General features: G+C 50.2%; 2 protein-coding genes and 1 long non-coding RNA gene across 14 annotated transcripts in view; all 3 read right to left on the bottom strand.

The window, feature by feature from the left end:
* LOC309846075 overlaps positions 1-23,511 on the bottom strand; it is a 277,012-nt gene that overhangs the window by 51,124 nt on the left and 202,377 nt on the right. The window lies entirely within an intron of this gene.
* Positions 1,513-10,781, bottom strand: DNAJB5 (DnaJ heat shock protein family (Hsp40) member B5; the record flags this gene model as incomplete). 9 transcript variants are annotated; one of them, XM_082694669.1, is made up of 5 exons in its annotated part: positions 1,513-2,929; positions 3,060-3,661; positions 7,037-7,281; positions 9,629-9,773; positions 10,640-10,781. In XM_082694669.1, 4 exons carry the CDS (start codon positions 9,694-9,696, stop codon positions 2,696-2,698), a joined length of 1,149 nt encoding a protein of 382 aa, XP_082550795.1. In that variant the 3' UTR covers positions 1,513-2,695. The 9 variants fall into 9 exon arrangements, with proteins under 9 accessions (XP_082550795.1, XP_082550796.1, XP_082550799.1 ...); XM_082694670.1 differs by having other exon boundaries at positions 9,629-9,770; XM_082694673.1 differs by lacking the exon at positions 9,629-9,773 and adding an exon at positions 9,830-10,022 and having other exon boundaries at positions 10,640-10,729.
* PHF24 (PHD finger protein 24) overlaps positions 17,358-23,511 on the bottom strand; it is a 30,511-nt gene continuing 24,357 nt past the window's right edge. For all 4 annotated transcript variants that reach the window (XM_082694681.1, XM_082694680.1, XM_082694682.1 and 1 more), the window contains 4 exons: positions 23,295-23,500; positions 22,789-22,949; positions 22,397-22,492; positions 17,358-22,076 (listed from right to left, as the gene is read on the bottom strand). In XM_082694681.1, coding sequence (XP_082550807.1) covers positions 21,980-22,076; positions 22,397-22,492; positions 22,789-22,949; positions 23,295-23,500 — 560 coding nt within the window. In that variant the 3' untranslated portion in view covers positions 17,358-21,979. The remainder of the gene's footprint in view (positions 22,077-22,396; positions 22,493-22,788; positions 22,950-23,294; positions 23,501-23,511) is intronic.

The following is a 23,511-nucleotide window of genomic DNA, read 5'->3' as shown; positions in this document are numbered from 1 at the left end:
TTTTTTTTTTTTTAAACTAGTCTTTCCATTAGCTCTTTTACTATCTTGACTTTTATGTTGGGAGGGATGTGTGTGTGTGTGTGTGTGTGTGTGTGTGTGTAGGGTTACACAGGCATTAAATGACCAAAATCCCCCACGCAACCTTTAAGATGGGAAAGGCTCAAGTTGCAGTTAGAGCAGCAGAACCAGCTTCAGGGTTTTCTCACAGGAGTGCCCCTGGCCTCAGATTGCCTGGCTTTTAAGGACTCATAAGCTTATCCCCAGAGAGTGCTCAGTGAGATACAACAGTTTCCCAGGTCTTACATTTACACACTGAAGCCAGAGGAAGTAGTCTGGCTCAGCAGACCTGGATCCCAAAGCTTCAGGCCTTGGGAGAGAGCCAGGACAATAATTTAGTCCCAAGCAAAGAGGGACAACCTAGGGGACCCAAAACAAGAAAGCCCAGAGTAGTGGATGCAGGGTTGGGGATCTCCCTGCCCAGGCCAGGAAATTTGCAGACACTTTTGTGAACAAGACCCCTTGGTTTCTGCAGTGGAAGGAACAGGCTCCTCCCAAAGTACCATAGGTAAAATGATGATAAGCTTTTTCACTGGCATTGTCCCAGGGGAAAAGGCAAGGACAGAAGTTCCTTGTTAAAGCTTAGTTTGTGTTAGCCTCTGTATGGAGCCTAGGCCCCGGTAAAGGCAGAGGTGTCTTCATGGCACTGTGAAGCTTAGGAGGGCACGGTTCTTGTAGCTTGATCTTGAAGAAGAATCTGGGGCTCAGGCATGGAATAAAGTCAGCATCAGGAGGAAGTCCAGGCCCAGGCCCAGCCTGCAGGTGGGCATTCCTACAACTATGGGTCCCCTCCTTACCCAGATCCAAGGAGACTGACAAGTGCATCGGGCAGGCCATGTACAGCCCATGAGGATCAGAGTTGTCTCATCAGGGATAAGTAGTTCAGAGACAAGGACAAACATCCTCAGAAAACTCTAAGATTTAAGGATCAGCAACAGTGTTCATGCCTTCTAAAGAGCCTGCATCCCCAGCCAGGCCCTGCCAGCATGGGCCAGAGACACCAGCCAGTTACCTCTAGTCGCTTTTTCCACTGCCCCAGGCTCTGTCTGTGGGGATGATTCTCTTCTAGTTGCCAGAAAGTCCTCCTTTATCCCCTCATAGGAGGAACATTTTTCTCAAAGGAAAATTCCAGTCCCCGTAGAGAAGATATATTAGTTCTCATGCTAGCACATCCTTCAAAGAGGATAGTCTCTATTTCTCATAACCAAGGATATTTATTCTTTCTAAATAGATTTGTTTCTTCTAATAGTTGAGTGGTGTCTTCTGCTCTGCTGTGTTTGGGGTATAGGTTTTAGAAATCCCAGGAGCCTAGGCTTAGAGGAAGGAAGGGGTCCGCTTCACCTTATATTGTGGGACTTCCAGGATTTTCTCTGCAGTGACCAGGGCCCTGGAGGGAAGTTGAGTGGTACTTCACATCTGCCCCCATCCCAGGTTCATTGTTCCTGCTCAGATGGCTTATTTTTAAAATACTTTATTTTTTTTCATAATACTGTCATTACAAAAAAATACAAAAAAACTACTATAAAAACATTCAGGGGCTTGTCAAAGTGAGAAAACCTAAAGACCCCACCCCAGGACCTGGCGGAAGCCATCTTCCCCTAGCTTCTTCACTATTTGACCTTTCTACAACTGTGGGAGTGGGGTGGGGTAACAGACATCAAAGGGCTGGAAATTCTCCCACGCAGTCTCCATGAAGGGTAAGAAATAAGTAGCTTCACATATCACAAAAGTAGGATTTGGAAGTTTGGGGGTGGCTAGGCCCTGAGTTCAGAGGTGTGGGGAGAAACCTGTGACCCTGAATCTCTTGGTGGGGAATAGCTGCCACCTGACCCCAAAGCCCTTTCCCTTCCTGATGAAGGCTGGGAGATGGACCTTGCCCCCTACCTCTTAGCCTTAATACAGCAGGCCCTCTTCCCCTCCCCCCACCTTGCACACTCCTGAGAGCAGCAGGGAGGACAGAACTTTCAGCTCTGTGGGATCTGGGCAGGGAAGCTCTCAGGGAGGCTGCCAAGGGCCCTCCTGTTCACCTTTCTGCCCCAAATGAAAAGTGTCTCGTGCTCAGTGGCCCGGTTCATGGGTTACGGACCTTCCCTTCTTATCTTGACTCAGGAGAGGCACAGATAGCTCTAGGTGAGTGCTTTGTGTGAGTGAGTATGTGTGCATTAACCTTAGACACTGTGGACCTAGGGGTGGGGTGGGGAAGCAGTGCCCTTTCTATCTTCTTCATCCCCCAGTAGGAGGAAGCTGAAGAGAAGGGAGAGGAGAGGTATTAGCAAAGCTGAGAGGGGAAAGAGGACATGCTATTTACAGGCATGGACAGGGAATCTCTGTATCTTCAAGTAGCACTCAGGTCACTCTCCAGCCACTGGCGTGGTTACTGGATTCAAAACAAGTGACATGAAAATTGACCCCAGGCCTGGGCTAGCTCTCCCCACCTCCCACCCACTTCCCCAAGGCAGCCCAGCTCTGAAAAGGGTCAGGGACAGGAACATTTTCCTGAAACCCAGTGGCTTTTTTTTTTTTTTTCCATTTTAGAAAAAGTTGCCCGTGTCCGGCGGACACCAAGCTGGGTGCACACTGGGTGGGGTGAGTGTAGGGGGTATTGCTGTGGTAGACTCTGGGCTGGCTGGGGCAGAGCCTAAGAACAGGGTAGGTGCTGCTTAAGGATCTGTCGTGTCTGTGGTGTTAATCTGTCTGGGAAGCGAACTTTGAACTCGACAATGAGGTCTCCTCGCTGGGTGGGCACTTTGGGGAAGGGAAGGCCCTCCCCACGGAGTCTCTTCACGGTGCCTGGCTTGATGACATCATTGCAGGGTAATGGGATCACCCGGCCATCGATAGTGGGAATGTTCACAGTGCAGCCACACAGCGCCTGGGGAAAATGAGGCAGAGTGAGGAAAAGGTGGCACAGAGTGGGAAAGGAGGAAAAGATTGAAGCGAGGAAAGAATGTGCCCATTTTCCCTCCATCCCCAACACACAAACACCCTGACCCAAGCCCTACCTCCTTGAGGCTAATCAGGGCACTGTAGAGCACGTTGGTGCCATCTCGGCGGAAGTGTGCATGGGGCTTGTCTTTGAGCACAAAGACAATGTCAGCAGGGATGTTGTCAGGTGTGGCATCACCCTCTTTGGGAAAGGTGATCTTGGTGCCTTCCTTCCAGCCACGCTTGATGACAATGTGTAGGATCTTGTCCTCGGTGCGCACAGTTCGCCCATCAGGGTTGAGGCGCCGCCTTGTGATCTTCATGCGCTTGGTAGAGCCGTGGTAGATCTCTTCCAGGGACACCCGCAGCTCATGCACCACAGGTGGGTCTTGTACCTTGCGCCGAGGGTACAGTGGTTCTGGGGCTCGCCTTGGACCCCTACTCAGCCCATTGAAGCCAAAGCGGCCAAAGGCACCAAATGGATCCTCATCTTCATCCACATCCATGTCCTCTGGGTCAAAGCCACCAAATGGTCTAGTGGACCGGCTGCTGGCAAAGAAGATATCGAAGGGGTTGGAGCCACCAAAGAAGGAGGCAAAGGTGGCATGGGGATCCCCATGAAAGGTGTAGTGAAAGGAGCCACTGGAGCCACCTGATGAACCACCGCCGGTCTTCAGGCCTGGAGGGAGGAGAAGTTAGGCATAGTGTGGCTGGTCCTGGCTCCACCCCAATCTCCGCCCCCTGCCTTCTAGCTCCTAGTTCATGGGCCTAGAGAAAGAAGCCCCCTTCAACTCGCATAAAGAGGACTGGCATAACAGAGTATGCCAGTATGCCAGAATCTGATAAGATTAATTTCTATTCTTAATTATATGTTTAATAATAAAGCCCATCAGGAGGTTCAAAGAAGCTGAGTTACCTAACGGGTAGAAAAGCCAAGGCTAGAAGACTTGGAGGATAGGACTTCCAGTCATGTACTCTCTTCCATGTCCCCATGACCCAAAGATATCTCACAAAGCCTTCAGTGGCTGGCCTGGGATCACATTACAGTCATACCTGACTCCCAAATCTTTGTTTATTTCCTAAGACAAACAGAGTGAGAGGCAACTGGACCGGATTTAACTGTACAGGAAGCTATAAGTGACCTGTCCCAAATAATGTGGGGATACTGTCCAGGAGGAAGCCCACGCTCATTCTGCTTCTAGTGTTGTTCTTCTTCTTCCTGACTCCTACCCAAATGGGAAATCAGGAGGGCCCCAAAAAGCAGGAAAGCTCATTAGCTTGGAGATGAGGAGCTATTTCTTTTTCTTTCTTTCTGTTTAAAAAATATTTTATTTATATGAGAGAGCAAGAGAGAGATAGCGTGTCCATGAGCTGGGGGTGGGGGGGGTGCGAGGGGCAGAGGGAGAGGGACAAGCAGCTTCCCTGCTGAATAGGGAGCCCTGTGGTGGAGTGGGGGGGGAACTGGACACAGGGCCTGGACACAAAGGGGCTGGATGAGGGGGCAGGATGGGGGTGCTTGATTCCAGGACCCCTGAGATCATGACCGGACCCAAAGTCAGATGCTTAACTAACTGACCCACCCAGGTGCCCCAAGAAGCTGTTTCTCTAGAAAAAGTTTTCAGATGTTTTGCTTCCACACTCAGAGCTCATGGTATTATACAACTCCAGGGGTGCTGTTCACACACTGGACAGACACAAAATACAAATGGGAATAATGCTTCTTGGACTTCTACAACACCAAGCCCCACATCCTATACCTGATGTCAGAGCAGCCAAAATGTGCGAATGTGCTGGCACGTTGTGGGTAGTGGCCCTAGCTGCTCTCTCACAGTCAGGTCCTGCCTACAGAGCTCAGATTGCTGGAGGCAGCCTTCATGGGGGGATGGTAGTGGTGGTGATGGGGTAGGGTGTGGGGAGGAGTGAGGGAGTGGGTTAACACTGAGAAAGGATCTACAATGTGTAGACTCAGGTGGGGCACAGGCTAGGGGAAGGACTCTTCTCTTTGAGGCTTTTTATCTCGAATTTCAATTGGCTGTGGAAGTCTAAGCCTAAAATAATTAGCCTCTTATTTCCTGGGACTGCAAGGACAGACTTAGGTTTCATTAGAGAGGCCAAGTGTCAGGCAGTTCAGAGATTTGTGGCAGCTGTCTCTTCATCCCTCCCCTGAGACTCGGGGTCTGTTCTTTGCTTATACTGAGGGTCTGATTATCAGGTAAGTTCAAGAAGCTTGCCAGAGCTCAGTGAGAGAGAGAGGTTGGACTGGTAACAGCAAGAGGGGAAACTTCTCTGTAGGGATCCCTGTTGCAGTGGCAGTGACCACTCCCTTTCCCAAGCTGGGAACAACTTGTCCCCAGCCAGGGTTGTGCAGAGAGTCTCTGTGCACACTTTTGCTGGCTGGCTCTTGGGGCCGGGGCAGGGCCAACAAATATAACCCACATTTTCAAGGCTGGTTCTCCTTCCCTGGGCCCTGGGTTTCTCCTTAAGGTTGTGCTGCATTCTTTGGAGACCTCCTGGGCTGTAGATTGACAGCAGAACCCAGTGTCTGGTCCTGGGGGCTGAGCTTTGCCCTTCACTCAGGCTTGGTCATGCAGGCGGGGTGAAGTTTCTGGGTAGCTCTTCTGCTAATAAAGGTGAGGCCAAGTGGAGAAAAGAGTACAATTCCTAGGGGCGCCTGGGTGGCTCAGAGGGTTAAGCCTCTGCCTTCAGCTCAAGTCATGGTCCCAGGGTCCTGGGATCAAGCCCCGCATTGGGCTCTCTGCTCAGTAAGGAGCCTGCTTCTCCTTCTCTCAGCCTGCTATTCTGTGTATTTGTGATCTATCTCTCTGTCAAATAAATAAATAAAATCTTTAAAAAAATTTTTTTAAAAAGAGTGTAATTTCTAGACAGGTCACACGGTGGCATGGTGTGTACACTGCTTCCCTCTTCCCCACCCCCTCCACCCCAGAGAGAAAAATGTCTTAGCTGAGAGAACACTGGGGGATTCCAGCAAATGTCTGTGAATCTGGGAGCTGGCAAGTCTAGTAGGTGAGCGGGTTAAAACTGAAGAAACTGGTGGCATGGAGAATGAGGAGTGGGGTTGGGAGGACTGGGGTGCAGAGAGGCTAACATGGGACACAAAGCGAAGAGGAGAGGAAAAGAACACTTTGGAGCACACTCTGTAGCAAGTACAGTATGTATCATTAGCCCATCTAGTTTTGAAGCTGGAGTGGGGAGAGTGAGGAGGAGAATGTGGAAGAAAGGTAGATGCTCTTGGGCAGGAAGGACAGTTCCTCTTGGGAAGGAGAGTCTTCAGCTGTGGCAACGTCTCTTAATATAGCCTAACAGGTGCCTGTGGCTGGCGGGTGGCAGGCGGCCCTGAGGGGCAGGCCCAGAATTAGCAGCTACCTCATGCCTGTGGGATGTACTGGGAGGGGCCGCCCTCTCAGAGGCTTTATTTGGGCCTTTCCTGCCACCCTGTGCGAGGCCATCAGCTACTTCAGGGAGGGTGGCAAGATGCCAGCAGCAGTTCCCCTTCCATCCTTGGATCCCTGCCACTTCCTCCGGGAGGCAAAGCTCCCCCTCCATTATGCTGGCTTGAAGTGGGCAAGGAAGGGGAAGATCATCTCTCCATATCAGAGCTCCAGTGGTTAATTCCCAGGCTGCTTAAGGGCCAAACTTTGATGCTGATGAATGTAAATGCTCTGTCCTCAGACCGCCAAACCGCACACACTCCTTCTCCTTAACATTCCCTATCAGCCAATGAAGTGGCTGGGACTTCAGACTGGACTAATAAGGCTGGGAGGGCAAAATGGGAGGGGGAAGGCCTCTGCTCCTGACTCCAGAAGTCTCTAAGGCCTGAATTTGAGGAGGGAGAGGGTTAGAGAGAAGTGGGGAGAACTATGGTAAGCCAAGGCTGGGTAGTGGGTGGTCTCTTCTCTCCTCCAGGTGTCAGTGCTAAGTACCCTTGCCTCCCTCATCCCCCTCCTCAGCTTCCAGTTGCCTATGAGAACTGGGTCACCCAGCACCCCAGACAAGGACAGGGGTCCAGTATCAGACTGGAGCACTGTCCTCTTACCTTCCTCCCCATACTGGTCATACAGGCCCCGTTTCTTAGGGTCACTCAGCACATCATAGGCCTCTGCAATCTCCTTAAACTTCTCCTCAGCATTGGGTTCTTTGTTCTTGTCTGGGTGGTACTTCAATGCCATCTTCCGGTAGGCTTTCTTGATCTCATCCTCGTTGGCTCCCGATGGGATCCCAAGAATCTTGTAATAGTCCTTTCCCATCACAGCCACTGGACCGGCACTTGTCTCCTTGTTTCTGAAAGAAACCCAGGGGCAGTCCTTGAAGCCCCTCTTCCCTCCTGACCTAGCCCTGTTCCTGATGATCCTATAATCTCTAAGTGACTCACTGTGTGACTTTCAGCAGGTCATGCCTGTTCTGTAGGCCTCTGTCTCCCCATCAGTGAAATGAAAGGTTTGGTCTAGATGATCTCTTCCAGCTCTGACATTCTAGGATTCTGTGATTCTTTCGTCAGCTCCTGGATTTTCCCGGCAAGAAGCTGGGGGCTGTGGCCTACTAGGGGCTAGGCTAAGGCCCAGGTCCTTGGGCCAGACTGAGGACCCCTGAGAGGTCCTGCTGCATGAGGTGGCACCCTGGACTGACAGGCCCACACACAGAAGCTGGCAAAGATCAGTGTGCTGGGTGAGGTCACTGAGCGTTGTGGTCTTTTACGCCACTCCTCAGGCATGGTGCCTGGGCTAAGGGCAGCTGGGGCAGTGGCCCAGGACTAGGGACAGGCCCGGTCTTTAGCCAGCTGTCCTGGCCAGCCAGGCTGAGTCAGGGTGTGGGTGCCTGGAGTCCTCTCCACTAGTGAAGACCCCAGGCCTCCTGTCCCTGTTTCCCAGAAAATGCTAAGCCTCACGTGTGACTCAGATCAGAGGATGACTCATAGCCTTTGGAAACTGGTGTTTCTAACTCCCTGATTAGCAGGGAGATGACACTGTCCTTCCTCCAACCAGGGCAACAGTTCCCTTTACTCATTTTCCAGTGTCTACACACAAAATGTTTGTGAAGACATGTCTTTGCCATCTAAGCACTAGTGTTAGTGAACAAAAGCATCCTGGGCATAGGGCCTTTCTTAACCTTAGTTGACAGAACAGTTAGGCACTAATCACTATTTCCTTAATACCTTCCCTTCCCTACCAGTCCCTCCTTCTCACCTGCCCAGTGGTTCAGGATGTGGCCCAGGGCCAGGTTCACACTCCTCTGATAGTTCCTTCTAAGCTAGATGCAGGGGCATTTGTTTTGTGAGGCAGAAACATAGGGCCCTCATTCTTCACCCTAATCCCCTTTCATCACTGACTACGTAGTGGATAGGAGGGAAGGGGACTGTTCTGTAGCTGGGGAGATGGCCAGAAGACATTCTCTAGGCCTTCAGTGGCTTGGCCAACCCCTACCAAAGCCCAGAAAATCAGAGTCTTTCTAGCAATGTCCTGGGCTGGCAGCCATAGCTGAGGTCTGGTTTTCTGCCTCTGACTGCTTCAGTAAGGTATACAGGGTTTCCTGGCAGGAGGGAGGGCTCTAATGGGTAAGGGGAGGCCTTAAGGCCCCAGGAAGGCAGGGACAATGGCCCTAGTTCCTGCTCCCACAGGGCCTGTTGCAGGTGGCTGAGTTGACTCATGGTTCTGGGAGTCACCTCACTCTGACGAAGAAAAGGCTCCATAAAGGCGGGTACTCCCCCTTATCCCCCTACCAGCATGTCACGCCTGGTGGGGGAAGCTGGGGTTGCAAGAGTGAGAGAAGAGCATCTGGGGGTGGGCAGCCATTTTCGGAAGCAGCGGTAAAAGCCGTCTGAAAGGGAACTGGGGGTGGTCTGCCATCTCTGCCTCAGCCCACACCTTCTCCCCATCACCCCAGGACTGGGAAGGAACCTTAGTACACCAAGAGGGTGCCTGCAGAGAGCCACAGCAGCTTCTAGGCAGAGGGCAAGTGGAACAGCTTGCCAGTGCTCCCCCCCTCCTCTTGCTGTCCCTGTATTACCTCCTTATCAGGCCAGCTTCCTTCCTGGCACTCACCTGATAAGCATTCTAGACCTACAATTCTCTTGTCTCCACAGACACAGAGCAAGCTTTTTCAGGAATTGCCTTTTTCCTCCTCCTTTCCTCCCTCTCTCCCTCCCTCCCCATACCCACAAGCCACGTGTTGCAATGACAAAGGAACCCCATGGCATGGCACTGCCTTGGATGGAGAAGAATGAAGAGGATGTTCATGTAGAGGCAGGAGTGAAAAATGAGAAATAGCAAGAAGGCCTGTATAGGGAGGGGAATGGTTGAGACAGAAAATGAATTACTGGTGAAGGAGACAAGGGATGACAAATGGAAACGACGGAGGTGGAAAATGGGTTACCAATGGGTTGAGAGAGAGATGTAGAGAGTTGAAATACTGGAGAAGATGTCTGTGGAAAACGGATGGATGCCCAAAAGGTTTGGTATAGGAGATAAATGACAAGGGGTGCAGTTCATTCAGATGTAAGGGTGAGGTAGGAGGGGGGTTCTTACATGTAATGGGGATGGGATGAGGATGATATGGTTGGCAATGAAGGGGGATATGATGTGGAGAATTTGACGTGGTAGGGATATGAGTGCCCTTCTCCAGAGGGACTTACCGGAACTTTACAAACCCATTCAGCGTCCACGCTCGAAGTTTTAAGGGCTCCAGCTGAATTTTAAACATCAAGCTGGCTAAGAAGTCTTCTCCCCAGAAGTGTGGGAAGCTCCGGAAAGCTCCTCGGGCCTGTAGTGGGGGTGCTGCTGGGGATGGGCAGGAGAGCACTGTGCGCTTAAACATGCCCAGCCCAGCCCCTCACCTCTGATCGCTCCACAGGAGCCTGCTTGGAAAGCTGCAGCTCTGGAAGCCACCTCCTCAGGTTCTCAGAGGCACTTGCCCAGCAAGTCCTGTCCGGTGCAGCAGGAGCTAGACCTGATCCCCAGGTGTGGAGAGTGAAGGAATAGGGTCCAGCAGCCACCTGCTCTCAGGTGCAGCAATGTCTGTATGAATGGCTGTATGGCAGTGTGACAGTAAGGCTGGCAGTGGCAAGCGTGTGCTTGCTAGTGGCAGCCTGTGTACCTGTGGCAGGTGTGATTGTGAGTGCCTGAGAGGCAGTGAGTTCCTCTCGCCTCTCTCCAGGGAGGATCCGACCCCAATCCCCGAGAACCTACTCAATGAAGTCACTGACCCGGAGTCTCCTCCCTCTCAGATGGGCGGGGAGGGGCGGGGCAGAGCGGAGCTCGCCCCGGACAAAAGGCGCGGCGAGGAGAGGAGGGGAGAGGAGGGGAAGGGAGGGGAAGGGAGGGGAAGGGGCTCGGGCGGGGGAGGGTGGTCGGTGATGTCACCGGCGCTGACAGGCTGGGCTGGCTCAGAAACGCCTCCGCCGGCGGAACCCAATCCGACCCGGCCCGACCCTCCCCCCAGCTCAGACGCTGGCTACCCCCCGTTAAGAGGGTCGCAGACATCGAGCACTTGCAGACCCCAGTCCCCGCACCACCACGGCAGAAGAAACGATGGGCCTTCAGTGTCCCAGCGCCTCCCCCCGTTTCCCCCACCCCCTACACCAGGACCCCTGGCTCCGCGACGCCCCCGCTCCCGGGACCCCTGAGTCCTGGCTCGGTGCCCTCACCAGTGAGGAGCTGCGGGCGCCACCGCGGTCCGTCAGACAGCCGCTGCCCCCTCCCCTGGCTCCGGCTCCGCCGCCTCCACTCGGGACAGGAGTCGCCTGCCCGCCGGCCGCAGACAGCGGGCCGGGGAACCCGCCCCCACGGCTCCGCCTCCGCGCCGCCCATTGCGCGGCCTGGCCGTCACTCAACCCAGCCTCCGCTGTAATTGGACAGCCTTCAACGAGTGCCTTCGTGATAGCCGCCCATTCTCCGCCCCTGTCACCCGGCCACACGCGCACACATTCCGGGCAGTGATTGGTGTCCGTCTGATTGGTGCACTCTGGGATCAGTCAACCACACCTCTTCGCTAGCTCGTCGTGTCATTGGTGAAAGGAAAAGAGGGCGGCAACTCTAGGCGCCCTTTGATTTTATTGGTTGGTCTATCGGGCTCAGACCCGAGACTGGGGGCAACTATATTAGTCCAATCTCGGGTTTGAGAAGGTGGGACGTACTGGCCACCGCTCGAATCCCGGGAGAACCTTCTGGAACCTGTGTAACGTCAAAGGCAGCCTTAAAGGAAAACTGCCTACCAGTTGGCGGTGATTTCTGGGCATTCTTTCCTTTCTTGATTTAGGAGGGTAAGGGAGAGAACAGTGCGCTTTGCGAGGTGTAGTCTGGACCAGGGTCAAAAGGTCACCCCTTCTTACCTGTCTTCCATCCGGGCTGTGAACTGACCTCGACCAGACCTGATTCAGCTTTACCTTATCTTGACCCAGAATTGACCTGAGGTGACCTAACAAAACAGACCCCGATAGACATGCAGAATTTAAGCACCCTTCCGCTTTCTCCTTGGTAATTTACACTGGTAGTTGTTTCCAGGTTTAGCGCCTCCTCATTCCCTTTGTGAGTCCCCTATTCATCCTCTGTATAATCCTCTCATCCCAGCTCCCTTGTGAGCAGCCCCTCCTCAGCAACCCCCACAATTCTCATTAACGTTCTCTCTGTAATCTTTCATCCTACTTCCCCTTTGAGTTCCCAAATGTTAGCCCACCCTTTCTTTCCCCTCTTCTTGGCTGGATATTATCTCCTGCCTCCCCCCGCCCCCCTCCGCATCTTCCGTTTCATCCTATTAATCCGTTATCTACTTGTATGATCTGTCCTATCCTAACTCTCCCCTTTAACCCTTCATCTCAGCTCCACATGATTTCTTTAACGCACTCAGAATCTCTCATCTCAATCCCAACCCCCCCCCCCCCCCCCCCCCGCCGTTAAATCTCAGCCCTAGTGTCCCCGGTGTTCAGAGCAGGCAGGGCTGCGGAGGCGGTAGCCAGCGGAAGCCGACGCTTGAGCAGACACGGTGCCTGGCGCCCACGTCACTGTCTCCCAGGACCATCTGTGCTACAGGGAGCGGGGGTGGGGAGGGGGTTATCCGGGGGTGAGGAAGGAGAAGGAGTTCTTGGGAGGTTTGAGGACAAAGGAAGGGCCAGGGCAGAAGCTCTTACCTCTCTCTCTCTTCGCCAGAGTGTCCAAGTGTTTCCCAGAAACAGTTTGGACACTCATGAGTTCATGCAATCTGGAGAGAGGTGGAAACTGAGGCTTGGAGAACATCAGTACCTGGCCACAGAGCAGAGCAGGAGAGAGATCTGGGGGGTTTCAAGGTCAGGTCTGCATATTCTCCATTATCTGCCTTCTTTCCAGTACTCGCCATGGTGATCCCAGATGTAAAGGGGTGTGAGCTGTGACGTAAGGAAAGGAACTGGGGTAGAGGATAGAGAAAAGGTGGAATGAGGGAAATGAGAAGAAGGAGGATAGATGGGGTGAGGGGGATGGGAAGAGGAGGGGAGAAGAGATAGGGTGGAAGGTAAGGAGGGGCCCTGAGAAGGGAAGAAGTGGGAAACAAAGACTAGAAGGGAGGGGAAATGGGATGATGAAGGAATGGAATAGTAGTGTGACATGGAGATGGGCAAGGTAGGATGAGGGGGCTCAGGACCGATACTGGCTACTTCAGTCTGGGGGATCTCACTCTGCCCCCTCCAGACTCAATGGGGGCCCGGGCTGTGGGTGGCTCTACTTCTTCCTATTCCAGTTCTGTCTATTTTGCCTCCTCCAGCCTTGCTTGTGCCAACACGGAGGCAGAGTTTAGTCATTGGCCGTTACCTGGTCCCTGCTAATGCTATATTGTGGGCTTAGACCTTTGGGGGTGCAGGGCCTTGCCTTCAGGTGCTGGTAGCATGGATTCCATTGTCTGCTGGGTTTTTATTTTCACCCTGGGTCCTATTGCCCTGGGTATCAGGTGTGCATTAGGAACCAGGGTGCACAATGTGGTATAGGTGTAAGAATGTAGACTCTGTTGACCTGTGAGATTGCTTGCCACATCTGTGCCTCATTTCTTTCTTTGTATCATGGGTATAGAAAAGAGCAGTACCTCATAGGGTTGTTGTGAGGGTTAATTAAGGTAACACATGCAAAACATGTAGTTCTGAGCTTGGTATGTAGTTATTGCTCAGCAGAGTTAACCGTTACTCTGTATGTTCCAGGTATCTGGATGTGTGAGTGCATTGTTTGATGTTCAAGTCTGATTGAGACTTATTTGTACTGTTGTATCTGTAGTGTGATTTGTAAGTGAAAGTGTGTCTGTGTATATCCGTGTAATACTTTTGTGAGGTAATATGCCTGATTGTGTATTATTTGTTGTATATGTGATTTTGTGTTAATATACATGTGTGATTAAATGACCATGTAGGTCTGTGTCCCTGTGATAAACCGTGTCATGCATATTGACACGTTGACTGCCAGTGCATGCATGAACCCGTGATCATGTCTGTTCTGAACACCCTCATTCTCCTCCCTTCCTATGAAGACGTCATAACCCTAGGTGTCCCTCATTTTCTCACCCTGAGGGAACCGGAACCTGGGGGCAGGGGCGGGGGTGGGTGCCAGTGAGGAGGTGTTTAGACAGGAGCACATGTTCCCTCCCAGACTGTGTATGGGAGGGGGAGCCCCCTATCTTGCACATATCCTGAAGGCTCCAGAGGAAGTGCCCCCCCACCCCGCCCATTCTTAGTTCCCTGTCTTGTCGCCATGGCAGCAGTTGCCAGGGGCTCCCACGGTTGCTAAGGTCTAGGTGTGGGAGGCTGCTAGGCCCTGTTGCCAGTAGAAACAGAGAACAGGAGTTGGGGGGAAGGAAGACTAGCCCCACAGCTGCGCTTTCTGTGGTGACCCGACTGGTCCTTGGACCTCTCCTGTCCCCAAACTGTACCTTTGACTTGTAAGTGGCAATACTATTGTTGGTGGGGGGCTTTCACAGGAAGCTGGAATTGGAATATAGGAATCCACCTTCTGAGAGGACCGTGGCTCTAGCCTGCCCTTTACCATCTTTAAAGTTGGGAGGTCCTTAGAAATTAGTGACTACTTCATTCTGTCCCCCAACCCTATACTTCTCCCCTTGCAATGTCTTTGCTTGAGTTCTCCTGTGGCTGGTACTTACTACCTGATGCTTTCACCTGCTATCGGAATGCTACATTGACCCCTGAAAGCTGACTGACTTCTTCCTGAAGTCAGACTCTTAGCATCTCACCTGAATACATACTTCATGCTGACACTTGAACCCAGAATTCAGTTTCACACAGAGTACCAACTTTGACCTCACCTGAGTAACCGACCTTGGCCTTAGTCCTGGACCAGTCAGTTCCCCAAACTCAACACTAGCCTAAGACCTTTCTAGACATGGATGAGCCTTAATCCTACTTGAATTCAACTGCAGATTCAGTTCTGGTCCTGTTCGCTCACTGGACACTGACCAGCGATCTAACTCCCTGGTTCTTACCTGGTCTAAACCTACACTGACCAGTAGTAGTACCTTAAGGGTTATTTCTTGCCTTGGAAGTTAGAGAATAATGCTAGAAATGACCAGCAGATGGCGTGCAACATCAGGTTCTAGAGGCCGGCTTTCCAGAGCCCATCTGGGAAGGGGGTATTAGGTGTATTGAGACCTTGGCTCTTTTCTCTGAGGTCAGGACCCAGAGCTGGAGGCACAACAGTCAGTCTATGACGTTGAACTAAAGAATTTAAGTTTCTTGGGTCTGTAAAATCTTGAATCTGCCTGTATCTCAGCTGGGCTTAGGGCTGGGCATACACCAGAAGGTGCTTCACCATTTATAGGTATCACAAATCTCAAGAGGACTGTATACCTGGTAAGGTATCCCACCCCAAACTCAACATTTCTATCCTATACAGCTTCACTACCTTCCCTGGTATCCAGTTACCTTTTTGTCCTATTGAGCAAAAATCTGCCTCTCCTCCACCTTTGGTCTTAGCTCTGTTTTTGAGGTCACATTGACCTCATCAGTCCCATCTACATTTACATCCCTGAAGTCTGCTCCTCTCCAGGATGAGACACCTCTCAGGTCTTCATGGGTTCCTCCTCTGCCTTATTCCCTTCCAGCCCCTAAGAATATGCTCCCTTGGCTGGGTTTCAGTTCATGGTGCCTGGGTCTGATTAGCTTTTTCCAGGAATGCTGGTGCAGTGTACAAATGAGCCAGCCGGCCTTTCGCATCTGACTCTGAACTTCTTCCTACATAGCCTCATGTTACATCAGTTTTTTTGGTAGCTCCCTCGTACTGTTCCTCCATATCAAGTGAAGACTATAACCTCCTCTTCCTGAGCTGCCGGATCACATCTTGCCCCTTTGTACAATGCTACAAGTGTACAATTGCCCAAATGTTATGATTTTGAAAGGAGTGTTATATTTAATTTAAAAATGAAGATACTTGGGAAAAAATGAAACATTTTTGCAATACTTTTTGTACTTTAGAACAATCTTTGGGCCTGCAATTCTCTACATTTATGTTTACTTAAAAGTGGGATAGGAGGGACTGAAGTGCTTGCTTCAGCAGCACATATGGAACCATACAGAGATTAGCATGGCTCCTGGACAAGGATGACATGCAAATTCATGAAGCGTTCTATATTTTTGGTTTTGATGAATGTTAAAATGTAATAATGTAAAGTGAGTGTATATATGAATAAATTAGTATATTACCAAAAAAGAAAAAAAAAAGGGACTGAAGATACCCCACCGTCTCAGCTATGACTTCAGCACTGTGGACAGAGGACATTAGCGGTACCCCCTGGGTTATGCCTGTGATTGTGGGTGGATGGAAGATGATATGTGCACAGCTTTTAGATAGGGCCAGAAATCCTTGCTGCTCACTGAATGCCTTATAGTTCCTCTTACCAAACTCTCTGTCTTCACTTGACTATCAGCCCAGGAGACAGGACAAGAATTGTTTCCCAGACTTTTACAGATGAGGAAACAAGTTCAGCAAGGTCCAACTTCAACAAACACTTTGCATAGGGGGGGAGAGAGAACTCTATTCCATGTTTAGCAAATTTAGCAGCTGCTCTTTCTCCTTTGAGGAATGACTTCCTCTAGAGGTAAGAGGATTTCATTTGACCCAAAGCAGGGCAGGGTCAGTGGAAGTTTGTATGTAACTGAGCTCCAGCCAGCCCTGGGAACAAGTAGCAGGAGGAGGAACAATCCTAAGAGGATCTGAAGTTCAAGACCGCGGCCCCGAGAGTAGGAAAATCTTGCTTTTCATTAGGGTCCAGAGGCCCAGTTTTTACATCTCTTTTTCTGTCCTAATGCTTTGTCTTCATTGAATTTGGAGACAGAAGGGACCCTTAAGATCTCAAGCTGTCCTGAGCCTGATGGACCTCCATTTGAAAATTCCAGGGAGGAGAGATAATGGGAGCTATGTGAGTGAATGGGATGAATTGTGCAGGTTGTTAGAAATCCTATGACAGTGGCTACAGGACTGGCTGCTTATGTGTCTGTTTCCAGGGTGGAAAGGGGATAATGCTAGACTACACAACAGCTGTTTGCTTGAGGTGTGCTCTGACAGGCAGCACAATAAAGTGGTTAAGAACATGGGCACTGAAGCCAGACTACCTGGTTCCCTTGTTTCGTAACCCTCAGAAACTCTCAGCCTCTATTCCTGACTTTTATTTGTAATACAAACCCCAGGGTTGTTTTGAAGATGATTTTATGTAAAGCACTTAGAACTGCCCAGTCCGTAGTGACTGCTCAAAAGTATTAGCAATGATTTGTATTTGGGGCCCTTTTGGTTTAGAAGTAAGACTATACACTGCTGACCCACACTCTAAAGATGCTTTCTTGCCTATTAGGTATTGGCTTTGCTTTTATCAGGTAAAGGAAATGAAAAGGGGATTTCACAGACCTCTAAAGGCTTTTCTTGACCTTAGTTTACCCAACTCTATCATATCATATTAAAACATTGCAAAAATGGGGAGGAAATTCTCTACCAAGAAGGACCCAGAGGACCAGGAGAAAACATAGCCAGCTAGCTTCCCTACTTTGTCACCAAACAGGGATTGGGAAGAGAAATGTGCCTAAAACTGGCCCTTGGTGGTGGTGATGATGGAATACATTACACACAGCTTAGAGGCCTTACCTCTTCCTCAGCTTCTTAGAAAATTCTGGCTTCTCTCTTCAGTGCTTTCATTTCCCCCTCTGTGTCCATGGTGGAGCCCCTGCCTCCTCCCACCCATTGCTTGATTCTTAGGAAAGTTGACACCAGGAAAACTCTAGAAAGAGCCATCGTGTATTGCAATCTTCCTGGAGGCCACAGCAGCTCCTTAGATTTAAGAATTGGCTAATGATAGGAAACCACACAGAAACTCAGCAGGTGCCCCAAATAATGGGAAGCAGGAAGCCAAAATAACATAGCAATCTCTTTATTATGATTTCCACTGTGTCCAGCCTCTGGGAGCATCAGCTCCTTCAAGAGTTAAGGCTGAGCCATGGAGAGGAGCATGCAGCTGTACCGGTGGGAAGACAGGGCTTGGGGATGTTCCCCTCAGCTGAGTCAAGGTACCTTCCACAGAAAAGAATGTAGGAAGGGCATGAGGGACCAGAAGGCATTGGATCCTCCAGTTACTTAAGTGTTCTCAGAACTCCCCTCACAAGCCTATGTTTGGCTGGGAGACAGATCACAGGCCATCTCTTAAAGGAGGGTAAGCTTGAAGGCTTTTATTTCACATGGATATGGAAAGTCTTTGATGCTTATACCTTGACATTCTCATCTGTGGTCATGCCAACCCATTCTATACAAACTGGAATGTGATTGAACTTCTTAGTCACTAGCCCAGACTAGATGTGACACACTGTCCACATCTGGGTCATCAGGTCATGTGGCTCAGAGGGAAGGTTTTCCTTAGTGCTAGTTGGGTCTAGTGGAAATTCTGTTACCGGTTTATTTTCTTTCTAAGGTTGCCAAAAGCAGTGGCAGCAGGAAAGCAAGAGCAGGGGAAATGCCCAGTCCCACCACACTCCAGGACTGAGCTATAGAAACAGGTATGATGCATTAATATTTTCCATTCTCCATCCAGTTCTCTGTTGTCTGAGCTGTAGCCAGGGCCCTGGAGAGAGATCCTGGGCAAATTCAAACTAAGTGGCACAGGGAAAGTACCAATTTTATTCGACTGTAAATTGAGGGAAAAGAGGTGCTGCCTGGATGTTATTCTGACATCCAATTGTTCTGTCTTTTGGTGCCAAGTATATACCTGCCTTTACTCTGCTAGTTTGAAGGGGCCATGCTTGTAGGATCACTAGAGCCTGCTATCAGTCCTGCCTGGGTTATTCTTGGCTCTGGGGTGGTCATGACTAGCCTGAGGCCCTGCCAGACAGCTTCTGCTGAGCTTCCCTCTTTAGGGCTTCCTTGTATCACTCTTACTGAAGCCATGAGACCTGCAATGGTTGAGGTTTTGCTTCAGACTAAGAGGCCTAGGCATAATCCTGGGCTTACACCCCAGTGAGGTGCCCTCTTCCCAGAGAGTTTGATTCTGTACTTCCAATGTTAGTGATAGGAGTGGGGGAACTCCAAGATATGGCCATAAGGCCAGGGTGACATCCCATGGGGAGCACTAGGGCTTAAAGGCATATCTGCCCTTTAGCCCCAGTCACTTGGGCTGACGGTGGGAAGAGGCAATGTGCTCATGGCTTTGGCCATTCTCAAAGAAGAAAAGCACTTGAGAGTGGATCAGTACCTGGGAGCAAGGGAACTGCTCCATCCCTGGGATCCAAAGGAGCCACTGCCTAAAATCACAGAGCCTACCTCTGTTGAGAAAGGCTGGTCTCAGGAGAGGAAGCCACAGAGAAGACCTGGAGAGGTTATGTAGCCACAGCTAACCGCCTCTTCTTACCTTCTGTCCCTGCAGCTCCACTGTGTCATCCAGAGGCCCCTGTCTTTAAATCTGAGCATAGGGAAGAGGAGTATTGGGTGAAAAATAGGCTTAGGGCAAAGAGTCTTCAGAGGAGCAACCCTAACCTCTGTTGATAGTGGGTGGAGTGGCTGGTGTTTCTAAAAAGTGTTGATTTCAATTCTGGGAAGCCAAGGAGAAATGACTAGAACATTTCTTCAAACCCTTAGAGTCAGACACTGATTTTTTTTCTTGGCAGAATTTCAGATAGTCACAGTGGTGGAAAGGCTTGATGAAAAGGGAATGAGCTTCACTTGGTTTATAAAAGTTTGAGCATCTTCATATGTACAGCAGAGGGGCTCTATGGATTAGAACACTGCAGGGGGAGATCCTAGGCAGGGGGGTTCGGGTGGGGCTTCTACAACTCTGGTCTGGGGGAGCAAGGGAATCTTTTCATTGGTAAAAAGGTAGATGCCTAATGGTAAAGAGGCTAGTTGTTCCTCCATGTTTTTCTGCTTCTTAGGATTCTTGTGGACTGGAACTCTATGCTGGGATCCCTGGGGCCCTCTGTAGCATGCCCCTACCAAGGAAACTTGCTGTCTTGGAATAGGGAGAGGAATAGTCCCAAATGGGCCTGATACTACCTTGGAAGAAATCTTGCTTTGCCAGGCCCTGAGATATAGCTGGCCTGATCTGGCCCATAGTCTTTCACCACTCATCTACAGAAAGCTAGAAGGTGCAGCTTCAGAGAGGTAGGCATCACCTTGTCTGTGAAGGATCAGGGAACAAGAAGATAGATTTCTAGTCCCTATGCCTGATGAAGAAGCAGAAAGAAAAACTGTTCAGACAAAGCCCAGAGCTTGTCTCTACTCAAAATGCCCTGTGAGATCCAGCAGCCCAAGGTCATTGCATACAATGTGATTTACCAGGAGAGTAAGTGAGAGCCCCTGTGCTGAATGTGCTTTCATCTTTTTCAGTGCAAAACCCCAGGTCTGGCTGCTTCAGAGGCAGTCCTTGGACCCAAGAGTCATGTGCTTTCACTTTTTTTTTTTTTTTTCATTCTGGATAAACTGAACAATGGTCCCACTTACTGATCAGTCTTGGGAGTATGGCTAAGCAGTATTTACAAAAAGCTCTTTTTGTTTTGAAATGTTCAGGGCCATACACATGAACCCAGATTCACCGTCTGTCTGCTTCATTTTAGACCTGAATAATCCAACCCCTGAAGCTTCACTATCTGTTCTATATTAGGCAGTTTCTACAGAAGGTGCTGTTACCATAACCCTGTTGTAACTCCCCACTTTCCTCTGAGCATCTCAACACTGAGCTGTATGCTACTTCTGTTAGCACCCAATTCAGTACAAGTGCCTTGAGCAATAGAGATATGTTAGCTTTTACATGACTGAACCAAGCCCCTCTCTAGTATTTAGACTGGGAACAGAAACTGGACTCCAGGAACAGGGCTGGCCCACAACATGCAGTGACTTGAGAACTTCATGAGAACTAGGGAGCACAGCTGGGACTTAGAGGCCAGGCTTGGTGGAGAAAGACATGTAGTGAGCAGCAGGGAGAAGCAACAACTCAGGCCATATCTCAGTGAGGGAGAGAAGGATGAACCTTCTTCTGTGAGGCTTTGCTGGGACTTCCTCTGCTGAAGAGGTGAGATTAAAAAAAAAAAAAGAGGGGTGCCTGCGTGGCTCAGTGGGTTAAGCCTCTGCCTTTGGCCTATATCATGATCTCAGGGTCCTGGGATTGAGCCTTGCATCAGGCTCTATGCTCATTGGAGAGCCTGATTCCCCCTCTCTCTTTGCCTGCCTCTCTGCCTACTTGTGATCTCTCTCTCTGTCAAATAAATAAATAAAATCTTAAAAAAAAAAAGAAAAAAAAAGAAGGAAAGAGCTGAGATGCAAATCCTCTTCTTGGTTCCAACTTGTCAGGGTGGTTGAAAGGAGTCCTCGCTGCTCTTTCTGAGCTGTGAAGATGCTGGCTCTTGTTCTCCATCCAACGGCACACTCTTCCAGGTCCACATCTGGGGTGAGGTGGAAAGATGGAAAATCATGAGCCTTCTCTTGTTTTTCATCCAAACCTTGTCTTCATTGGAGATCAGGCTTCCCGTCTTTGGGGTAGTTGACTTGGGTGACGCATCTAATACAGAGGGCTGTGACTTCTGCCATCATACTTGTTCTATTCAGGGCCTTTGGGCTCTGGGCCATGTGGTCCCATCTGTAAAACAGGGGCCAGGATGGCTCATCTTCGTTTTTGACTCTTCTGCTAAAGACTTTTGGACTCGAAAGACCTGGCTGAGAGGTTCCTAGAATCCTGGGTTCCTGGGAGGGCTGCCTTCCCTTCTTCTAATTAGGACTCCATAGACTAGTTGCCTTCTCTGTCACTAGGAATTAGAATTTAAATAAAGAATGGGCTGAAGTGCAGTGGTGGTTTTCAGTAATTTTCCCACCCCAACATACCCAAGGGACATAGCACATACCTATCAGAACAGTGGCTCACCACAGAAGGGATTTTCAACAGAGGAAGAGGAAACCTATCAACATCTCTAGGATAGCATGTGAGTCTGATATGCCCTATTATTAAAAATCACTTGTCTGGGTGATGGACATTGGGGATGTATGCTATGGTGAGAAAATAAATTAAAAAAACAAAAAACAAAAAACAATCACTTGGCCAGAGACTTGTCTATTGGAAATCAGAACTGGCCAATAGAAGAAGTGAATAGAGACCCCTCTCATCTATACTAGGAGCTTCACAAAAAGAACTTTGGTCCTTTTCAACCAAGAAGAACCAGCTCTCTGAAGGCATGGACAGTGTGACGCGTACGTGTGTGTGTGTGCATGTGCGCACATTTGTGTGCAGTGGCAGGTCCAGTCTATGATGTGAGGACAGGGGAGTGGCTCCAGGAGTGGATACTGCCACAGCTCCCAGGGCTTTTCCCTGCAGCAATGCATATACTGCCTCTGTTGTGAGGGGAGCAGTGATTTCGGTTCCATAAAGCTTAGTGGCAAATTGAGATGCTGGCAGTGCTCCATCCCCACAAGTCTCAGTACCAGAGGATGTTGGGGGAAAGAGGGAAAGAGAAAAAGGAGAGGAGGGAGACCATTGTCCCCGAACTGAGCTTCTCTGCTCCATGCTATCCTGGGGGTTTCAGATGAATTGCTGCACTGTTGGGGCGAGCAGCCAAGATGTAGACAACATTCTCCCGCAAGAATGTAGGCCAGTCCACAAATCTGGAATGGAAGGAAAGAACAGGTTTGTGAGGTTGGCCGCAAAACCTGGATGCTCATGAGACCTGATCCCAGCAGCAGTATGGATTAAGCCGGGCAAAGCTCAGGGAAACCCTGGCTTTTGGCTGACATAGGTATGGCTGGCTGTGCTTCCAAGTTGACAGCCCAGCCAGTTTACCCTATGGATCTAGGATCAAATGGACATTTTTAGAGCCTGGTTTCTGGGATAGGCACTTGTTGTTTTGGGATAGCAGTGGGCAATGCTCACTTATGTGTATTGAAGGGTTAGGAGTGCAGACAGCCTGGTGAGGGAACCTACTCACCTGGACTCCTGCTCTGTGGGCAGCAGAGCCTTGTCCTGACTCTTGCTGCTGCTGCTAGCTGGGCTGCTGTCTGCTATGGGACCCACATGGCTGATGCTGTTGGGTACAAGGATATGTGGTTAGGAGTAGGAAAGTGAAAGGTCTGGCCCCTCCCAAACTCTGGGGAACCCATGGCTCTAGAAATGCATGTCCATGCTTTTCTGACATGAGCCAGCAGAGGATGCCCTATGCCTTGAACAATAAGAGGCAATGTCCTATGTGTAATGCACAGGAGGATTCTCTCCTGTGTGTTGACAGAAGAAACAGAGAGGTACCTTTCATACCAAGGGCCATTTGGTGTGGAAAAAGGAGGAAGGCATGTGAGTGGTGGCAGGGATTGGTAGGGAACAGACCTGACACTGCAGGAAGGAGCCTCTGCAAGGCGTTTGCAGAACCAAGAGTGCTGGGCTGCACGGCACTCTGCCTCACTGATAGTACTCCCATTGCCCCGGGCGAGGAAGGTGGCCCGGGCTCGTTCCCGCTCCTTGACTGTCAGAAGCCTTAACAGAGAGTTCTGGGGAAAAAGCAACAAGTTAAGATCTTGGAGGTGAAAATATTTTGTAAAATGTCAAACCATAGAGAATCCTACCTCCATTACCACCTCTGTAGCCTCCCTTTGAAGCCGCCCAGAGCCTTTCTGGTCATATTAACATTTGTAGTTGGGTCCAGTGCAAATCAATCTTCCTTGGGCAGTTTCCCCAGCTTAGGCACTGGATCATCTGTCACTGGGTGGAATGTGAGCCTTTCCTGCTGTGGTCCCTGCTAAGACAGTATCTAGTGCCCCTCCAACCTGCCCAGCATGCTTCCGAAGTCTTTGTCACCCAATATCCCATAGACATTCACCCCAGTTGGCCCTCACCTGGGGACGCAATTGCTGCAGAAGTAGGAGGGACTCATGGGACAAGAAGTCAGACCACTCTATGTGTCCTCGATGTTCAGGGTCCAAGGCTGCAAACTGGCGGGCTGCCTGTTCCTCTTGCTCCTCGCTTAGAGCCCTGTTACTGTCCCCCCGCTTTGCTGCTTGGTGGCGGTAGCGCAGGAAGTCCTCCAGTGTCAGGGAGCAATCTGTGGGAGGC

Source organism: Mustela nivalis, assembly GCF_964662115.1.
Source record: "Mustela nivalis genome assembly, chromosome: 13".
Lineage (NCBI taxonomy): Eukaryota > Metazoa > Chordata > Mammalia > Carnivora > Mustelidae > Mustela > Mustela nivalis.
The sequence above is the reverse complement of the archived record's forward strand: the minus strand, read 5'-3'. Positions and strand labels throughout refer to the sequence as shown.